Source organism: Scyliorhinus torazame, chromosome 21 (assembly GCF_047496885.1).
Source record: "Scyliorhinus torazame isolate Kashiwa2021f chromosome 21, sScyTor2.1, whole genome shotgun sequence".
Lineage (NCBI taxonomy): Eukaryota > Metazoa > Chordata > Chondrichthyes > Carcharhiniformes > Scyliorhinidae > Scyliorhinus > Scyliorhinus torazame.
The window spans coordinates 690,895-699,970 of NC_092727.1; the positions used below are offsets into that span (position 1 = coordinate 690,895).

Consider the following 9,076-nt stretch of genomic DNA (forward strand, 5'->3'; position numbering starts at 1 on the left):
CCCCCTCCCCCCCCTCTTTCCCCCCCTCCTCTTTCACCCCTCTTTCCCCCCCTCCCTCCTCTTCCCCCCCCTCCTCTTCCCCCCCCCTCTCTTCCCCCCCCCCTCCTCTTCCCCCCCCCCCCTCTTCCCCCCCCCCCTCTTCCCCCCCCCTCTTCCCCCCCCCTCTTCCCCCCCCCTCTCTTCCCCCCCCCCTCTCTTCCCCCCCCCTCTTCCCCCCCCTCCTCTTCCCCCCCCTCCTCTTCCCCCCCCCTCCTCTTCCCCCCCCCTCCTCTTCCCCCCCCTCCCTCTTCCCCCCCCTCCCTCTTCCCCCCCTCTTCCCCCCCCTCTTTCCCCCCCTTCCCCCCTCTTCCCCCCCTTTCCCCCCTCCCCCCTTCCCCCCTCCCCCCCTTTCCCCCTCCCCCCCTTCCCCCCTCTTTCCCCCCCCCCCTCTTTCCCCCCCCCCTTCCTTCCCCCACCCCCCTCTTTCCCCCACCCCCCTCTTTCCCCCCCCACCCCCCTCTTTCCCCCCACCCCCCTCTTTCCCCCCACCCCCGTCTTGCCCCCCACCCCCCCTCCTTCCCCCTCCCCCCTCTTTCCCCCCACCCCCCCTCTTTCCCCCTCCCCCCCTCTTTCCCCCCTCTCACCCCTCCTCTTTCCCCCCCTTCCCCCCCTCTTCCCCCCCTCTTCCCCCCCTCTTCCCCCCTCTTCCCCCCCTCTTCCCCCCTCCCTCTCCCCCCCCTCTTCCCCCCTCTTCCCCCCCTCTTCCCCCCCTCTTTCCCCCCTCTTCCGCCCCTCTTTCCCCCCTTCTCCCCCTCTTTCCCCCCTTTTTCCCCCCCTCTTCCCCCCCTCTCTTTCCCCCCCTCTTCCCCCCCTCTTCCCCCCCCTCTTTTCCCCCCCTCTTTCCCCCCCTCTTTTCCCCCCCCTCTTTCCCCCCCTTTACCACCCGCTTCTCCCCCTCTTTCCCCCCTCTTTCCCCCCTCCCCCCTCTTTCCCCCACCCCCCTCTTTCCCCCCCCTCCCCCCTCTTCCCCCCCCTCTTCCCCCCCCTCTTCCCCCCCTTTCCCCCCCCTCTTTCCCCCCCTCTTTCCCCCCTCTTTCCCCCCCCCTTTCCCCCCCCCTCTTCCCCCCCCTCTTTCCCCCCCCTCTTTCCCCCCCTCTTCCCCCCCTCTTCCCCCCTCCTCTTTCCCCCCTTCTTCCCCTCTTCCCCCCCCTTCTTACCCCCCCTTCTCCCCCCCTCTTCTCCCCCCTCCTCTTCCCCCCCTCTTCCCCCCCTCTTCCCCCTCCCCCTCGTCCCCCCCTCTTTCCCCCCTCTTTCCCCCCTTCCCCCCCTCTTCCCCCCTCTCTTCCCCCCTCCTCCCCCCCTCCCCCTCCTCCCCCTCTTCCCCCCTCTTCCCCCCTCTTCCCCCTCTTCCCCCCCTCTTCCCACTCTTTCCCCCCCCTCTTCCCCCCTTCCCCCCCCTCTTCCCCCCTCTTCCCCCCTCTCTTCCCCCTCCTCCCCCCTTCCCCCCTCTCTTCCCCCCTTCCCCCTCCCTCTTCCCCCCCTCTTCCCCGCCCCCTCTTCCCTGCCCCCCTCTTCCCTCCCCCCTCTTCCCCCCCCTCTTCCCCCCCTTCTCCCCCTTTTCCCCCACCCTCTTTCTCCCTCTTCCCCTTTCCCCACCCCCTCTTCCCCCCCTCTCCCCCCTCTTTCCCCCCTCTCCCCCCTCTTTCTCCCCCGCTCTTTCTCCCCCCCTTTCTCCCCCCTCTTCCCCCCACCCCTCTTCCCCCCCTCTTCCCCCCTCCCCCTCTTCCCCCCTCTTTCCCCCCCCTCTTTCCCCCCACCCCCCTCTTTCCCTCCCCTCTTTCCCCCCCTCTTCCCCCCACCCCTCTTCCCCCCCTCTTCCCCCCCTCTTCCCCACCCCCCTCTTCCCCACCCCCCTCTTCCCCACCCCCCTCTTCCCCACCCCCCTCTTCCCCCTCCCCCTCTTCCCCCCCTTCTTTCCCCCCCCCTCTTCCCCCCCACCCCCTCTTTCCCCCCCTCTTCCCCCCTCTTCCCCCTCACCCTCTTCCCCCTCCCCCTCTTTCCCCCCTCTTTCCCCCCTCTTTCCCCCCTCTTTCCCCACTCTTTCCCCCCCTCTTCCCCCCTCTTCTTCCCCCCTCTTCCCCCCCTTCTCCCCCTCTTCCCCCCCTTTCCCCCCCTCTCTTCCCCCCTCTCTTCCCCCCTTTCCCCCCTCTTCCCCCCTCTTCCCCTCTCCCCCCCCTCCCCCCCTCCCCTCCCCTCCCCCCTCCCCCCCCTTGTATTCTTTGGGGGTTGTATTTGAATTAATGGTTGCTAAGATGTTCACTGTATGTTTTAAAAAGGTTAACTTGAGTTCATAGAATAAACATTGTTTTGCTTTAAAAAATACTTTTCCATTTCTGCTGTACCACACCTGTAGAGTGGGCCGTGTGCTCCCCGTACCACAATCTAGTAAAAGTTGTGGGTCAAGTGAACTCCATGATACACTTTGGGGTTCTCTAAACCCTGGCCCATAACAAATTGGGGGGCTCAAGGGGGATAAAAGTCTATCTATTGGATTGGCTTAGTGAACTAAAGACAGTGAGGGGTGAGCATATTGTGGTTGTTTTTCAGGTGTGGTATTTCAGTTTAAGTGGGGTGTGTGTTATGGACAATGGCTCTTTCAGAGGCTCAGAAGTTTTTGGGGGTGGAGATGGTCACACGCAGTACCTTACGGACAGAGACTAAAAGCAGACTGTTAGATTTGGCAAAAACATTGCAGTTAACAGTACCTGACAAAATGCGAAAAGATTAGGTAATTATGGCGGTGGCTAAGCATTTAACGTTGCCTAAGATACAGTCTGACTCATTGGAAATGGCAAAAATTCAGTTGCAAATTAAACAAATGGACCATGTGAAAGATTTAAAGCAGCTTGAATACGAAGGAGATAGAGAGGAAGAGAAAGGGAGATACAGATCAGGGAAAAAGATAAAGAGAGAGAGTTTGAACTTCAGAAAATGGCCATGAAACATGACAGTCAGTTAAAATTGGCAGACGTAAAGGGAAACATACAGTTGGATGACAGTGATGAGGATAGTGAGAAAGAGCATCATAGTCGAAGGCTTGGTGGGGATCTATTTAAATATGTCCAAGCATTGCCAAGATTTGACGAGAAGGAGGTAGAAGCCTTTTTCATTTCATTTGAGAAGGTGGCTAAACAAATGAAATGGCCACAGGACATGTGGGTATTACTGATTCAAACAAACTGGTAGGTAGGGCTAGTGAAGTGTTTGCATCACTATCAGAGGAGGTATCCTGAGTCGTATGAGGTGGTGAAAAAAAATCCATCTTAGGTGCATATGAACTAGTGCCTGAAGCCTACAGCCAAAGGTGTAGAAATTTAAGGAAAGAATTTGGTCAAACATACATGGAGTTTGAAAGGATCAAACAGAGTAATTTTGATAGGTGGATAACGGCTTTGAAAAATAGACCAAACGTATGAAGCTCTCAGAGAAATTATACTTTTGGAGGAGTTTAAAAATTCAATTCCTGATGTAGTGAGAACTCATGTGGAAGAACAGAGGGTTAAAACTGCGAGGTTAGCAGCAGAAATGGCAGATGATTATGAATTAGTTCATAAATCAAAGTGTGGTTTCCGACATCAGTTTCAGCCTGTGAGTGATAGAAACTGGGGACATGTGAAATACTCAAGTGGTAAAGGTAAAGGTGATCTGATGGGAGATAATAAGGAGAGTGTACCTCAGATTAAAAAGGAAATCCAGGAGAGTGGTAGAGACATGAAAAGTTTCAAATGTTTTCACTGTAATAAACTAGGCCATGTAAAGTCACAGTGTTGGTGGTTGAAGAAAAGCACTGGGAAGGCTGATGTGGTAAAACAGGGTAAGAGTGGGAGTGATGCCTACGGTGGTTGATAAGCCAGTGGAAAATCAGACAACTGAAGGGTTGAAGGACGAATATCTGGGATTTTCCGGATTGTGTAGTAACAAGGTCGCAAAGTCACAGGTTAAGACAAGAGGAGAAATCAAAGAGTCAAGATGAAGTTGAAGCGCAATTATCAGAAACGATTTTTGATCGGATGTTGAAAAAGAACAAGAACAGGTGGAGGATGAGGTGGATATTTTTAGTTCAGGAAAATTGGCAGAGTTACAACAAAAAGATATAGAAATAAAACGGATGTATCAGAAAGCTTACACGGAAGAGGAATCTGAGTGTATACCAGAGTGTTATTACCGTAAAAGTGATGTCAAAGAACAAAGAACAAAGAAAAGTACAGCACAGGAACAGGCCCTTCGGCCCTGCAAGCCCGTGCCGACCATGCTGCCCGACTAAACTACAATCTTCTACACCTCCTGGGTTCGTATCCCTCTATTCCCATCCTATTCATGTATTTGTCAAGATGCCCCTTAAATGTCACTATCGTCCCTGCTTCCACCACCTCCTCCGGTAGCGAGTTCCAGGCACCCACTACCCTCTGTGTAAAAAGCTTGCCTCGTACATCTACTCTAAACCTTGCCCCTCGCACCTTAAACCTATGCCCCCTAGTAATTGACCCCTCTACCCTGGGGAAAAGCCTCTGACTATCCACTCTGTCTATGCCCCTCATAATTTTGTAGACCTCTATCAGGTCGCCCCTCAACCTCCGTCGTTCTAGTGAGAACAAACCGAGTTTTTTCAACTGCTCCTCATAGCTAATGCCCTCCATACCAGGCAACATTCTGGTAAATCTCTTCTGCAACCTCTCTAAAGCCTCCACATCCTTCTGGTGGTGTGGCGACCAGAATTGAACACTATACTCCAAGTGTGGCCTAACTAAGGTTCTATACAGCTGCAACATGACTTGCCAATTCTTATACTCAATGTCCCGGCCAATGAAGGCAAGCATGCCGTATGCCTTCTTGACTACCTTCTCCACCTGTGTTGCCCCTTTCAGTGACCTGTGGACCTGTCTTGATGAGAAAATGGAGACCTGTACATATGCAGGCGGATGAAAAGTGGGCAGAAGTTCATCAAGTAGTATTGCTGGTAGGGTATAGAAAGGAGGTGTTGCGAGTTGCACATGAGGTACCAGTGGGAGGTCATTTGGGAATAAGGAAAACTCAAGCTAAAATCCTAAAACATTTTTATTGGCCTGGACTACATAAAGATGTAATTAAATTTTGTCAATCCTGTAACACATGTCAAGTGATAGGAAAATCGCAAGCAGTGATAAAACCAGCACCCTTAATACCCATTCCAGCATTTGAGGAACCTTTTACAAAGGTCCTAATTGATTGCGTAGGACCGCTTCCGAAAACGAAAAGTGGGAATCAATATCTTTTGACTATAATGGATGTGTCTACTAGGTTTCCAGAGGCCATTCCAGTACGTAATATTACAGCTAAAAAGATTGTGGAGGAATTACTTAAATTCTTTACTAGATAGGACTACTCACAGAAATACAATCGGATCAAATTTTACCTCGAGATCATTCAAAGAAGTTATGGATATCTTAGGAATAAAACAATTTAAATCAACTGCGTACCATCCAGAATCGCAGGGAGCGTTAGAAAGGTGGCATCAGACATTAAAGACAATGTTGAGGGCTTATTGTCAAGATTATCCAGAGGATTGGGATAAAGGAATTCCATTCATACTGTTTGCAATTCGGGATGCATCTAATGCGTCTACCAAATTTAGTCCTTTTGAACTAATTTTTGGTCATGAGGTAAGAGGACCACTTAAATTGATTAAGGAAACATTGGTGAGTGAGAAATCGGAAATTACACTATTGGATTGCGTGCCAAATTTTAGGGAACGATTAAATAGAGCAGGTGAATTGGCTAGACAACATTTGAAAGTTGCACAAAATGTGATGAAACAGGTCGCGGACAAGAAATCCAAAGTTCGTAATTTTGCCAGTGGGGATAAAGTTTTAGTGTTGTTACCAGCGGTAGGTGAACCTTTAAAAGCTAGGTTTTGTGGAACTTATCAGATTGAAATGAAATTAAGTGAGGTGAATTATGTGGTAAAAACACCAGATAGAAGGAAGACTCACTGAGTGTGTCATGTGAATATGCTTAAAAGGTACTTTGAAAGGGAAGAGAAAAAGGAGGTTTTAATGATTCTAACTCAAAGTGACGAACCAAATCCAGATGACTGTGAATTTGACACACCTCAAATTAAATTGGAAAATGAGGATGTTCTTAAAAATTAGGATAAATTGTTGAGTTACCTTCCAGAGGAAAAACGGACTGACCTGAAAGAGTTATTGATATCACGTGGGCAAGTTTGTAGAGATAAATTGGGAAGTACTAAAATGGCTACACATGATGTAGATGTGGGAAATGCTGTTCCAATCAAACAACATCCATATAGACTTAACCCTTTAAAATTGACACAGGTTAGCAAAGAGATTGAGAGTCTGCTTAAAAATGGCATAATTGAAGTGGGTTGCAGCCAATGGAGCTCACCCATAGTGATGGTACCAAAACCGGACGGTACCCAATGGTTGTGTGTGGACTATAGAAAGGTTAATGCAGTTACAAGAACGGACTCTTACCCTATCCCACATTTGGAGGATTGCATTGAGAAAGTGGGACAGTCAGCTTTTATTTCTAAACTGGATTTACTTAAAGGTTACTGGCAGGTACCTTTATCCGAAAGAAGGAGATTTCAGCTTTTGTGACTCCAGATGGTATATACCAATTCTAGGTTATGCCATTTGGCATGAAAAATGCCCCAGCCACATTTCAACGGTTAACTAACAAATTTGTTTCAGGATTACCCAATTGTGCGGTATATCGACGATCTGGTAATTTTCAGCCAAACATGGAAAGAACATTTAAAACATCTGATGGAATTATTCGATCAACTTCAGGAGGTGGGTTTGGTGATAAACCTAGCCAAAAGTGAATTTGGAAAAGCCCAAGTCACTTTCCTTGAGGAGTTTCCGATGCCCTCAAGACAAAGGGAAATAATGCGATTTCTTGGCATGAGTGGATTTGATCGAACATTTGTGAAAAGTTTTAGTAGCGTTGTTGCTCCACTGATGGACTTGCTGAAGAAACGTCAAAAATTTCAGTGGACAGTGGACTTTCAACAGGCATTTGACAGCCTGAAAGCTGTGATAACCAATGCTCCTGTGTTGGAGAATTGCAAGGGACTCTGTGATTCGATTGAACTAAAGTATCTGACTTTAAAGAGAAATGCCGAGTTGTAGAGAAATGGACGGATCATGCAGAGACCTTCTTGTTCAAAGAGACTATCAATCAAGACGGATTTCAGTTGGAGGATGGAGAACGAAAAAAAAATGGACTATATTATTATACCTATTTGCGGTGTTTTTTGAAACGAAAAAGTATATTTACTGTGTGCATTTCTTAAAGAATGGTGAAAAGGTAAAAATGAAACCATCTTGAAGTTGATGGGTTTTTTTTTCTTCGGGGGAGGTGTCATGTGAGAGTGCCTTTAAGAAATGGGTGTTTATAAATGGGTGTGTATATAAATATCTGTAGTGAGAGTACCTTTAAGAAATGGGTGTTTATTACCGCAGTGATGTCAGAGGGTGGGTGGAGCTGGGCTGTCTGTCAGCTTTTTAATTTCGTTTTAGGCTGTTTGTTGCAGGGTGTGTTTTAGTTTCGTTTTCAGAGCTGGATAACTGCAGTCACAGCCAGAAGGTGTATGAATCTCTCTCTCTAATCTAAAGACTGTAAATCGATCCTGGAAGATTTAAAACTAATAACAGTATTGACTTTAACCTGATGTGCTTCTGGTAAACGGTGTTTTAAGTCTTATGGATGTTAAAAGGAAAGCTTAAAGGTTTACTTCATCTTGTATTCTTTGGGGGTTGTATTTGAATTGATGGTTGCTAAGATGTTCACTGTATGTTTTAAAAAGGTTAACTTGAGTTCATAGAATAAACAGTTTTGCTTTAAAAATTACTTTTCCATTTCTGCTGTACCACACCTGTAGAGTGGGCCGTGTGCTCCCCATATCACAATCTATTAAAAGTTGTGGGTCAGGTGAACTCCATGATACACTTTGGGGTTCTCTAAACCCTGGCCCATAACAAATTGGGGGCACATCCCCAATATCACAAGGTGTATCACAAAATGTTTGTGATACTCCTTGGAGACGCTACTCCAGAATGCTGACAGCCCCATGGAGTTGTGCCATGTTTTTAATGTGCTGCCACAGGTGAGGTGCAGAAGTTCAGTGAGCTCCAAACTATTGACTCTGGAATCTCAAACTCCAGGGGATCTTTCACCCAACTCTTCTATTTCAAAATCTGAAAATTTTCTGGAAAGTAGTGACAAAACTGTTGATTACGTAGCCAGATACAACTGAATAAGGTTTGCCAGTCTACTGACAGTGCCCTTACTAAAACTGTTTTCTTCGATGAATTGTAGCAGTGTGGGTAACATAGTGGTTTTGACTTTGTACTCACACTTGCCAAACCTCCAACAACTTTTGGAAAACATCTATTTCTTCATAGTGCAGAAAGCAATTACCATCCTTTCCTTGGATGGTGATTGCTTTCTATCCCATCCTTTCCTTGGGGGGACATTGGAACCGGTTCTGGGGGCGGTGGGACCATTACAAATCGGATGGTCTACACCTGGGCAGGACTGGAACCAATGTCCTAGGGGGTGCTTTTGCTAACACTGTTGGGGAGGTTTTAAACTAATGTGGCAGGGGGATGGGAACCAGATTAGGAAGTTAGAGGTCAGTAAAGAGGCAGCAACTAAAGCCAGTAAGGTACTAGATAATAAACTCAATGTGACTAAGGGGAAGAGTAGACAGGGAAGAGATGATGAACGCAAAGGGACAGGGGGTCTGAGGTGCATTTGTTTTAATGCGAGAAGTGTAGCAGGTAAGGCAGATGAACTTAGGGCTTGGATTAGTACCTGGGAATATGATGTTATTGGTATTACTGAGACTTGGTTGAGGGAAGGGCAAGACTGGCAATTAAATATCCCAGGGTATAGATGCTTCAGGAGAGATAGAGAGGGAGGTAATAGGGGTGGAGGAGTGCATTACTGGTCAGAGATGATATCACAGCTGTGATTAAGGAGGGCACGATGGAGGATTCGAGCACTGAGGCAATATGGGTAGAGCTAAGAA

The 9,076-nt window shown here is 48.4% G+C and overlaps 1 protein-coding gene across 1 annotated transcript in view; it reads left to right on the forward strand.

Moving 5' to 3' along the window:
• The window catches only part of LOC140398724 (rho guanine nucleotide exchange factor 12-like), a 111,449-nt gene extending 103,150 nt beyond the window's left edge, over positions 1 to 8,299 (forward strand). Inside the window, exon 8 of the mRNA XM_072487739.1 lies at positions 8,150 to 8,299. Within this exon, the coding sequence (XP_072343840.1) occupies positions 8,150 to 8,299 (150 nt within the window). The remainder of the gene's footprint in view (positions 1 to 8,149) is intronic.
• The last annotated feature ends 777 nt before the right edge of the window (positions 8,300 to 9,076 follow it).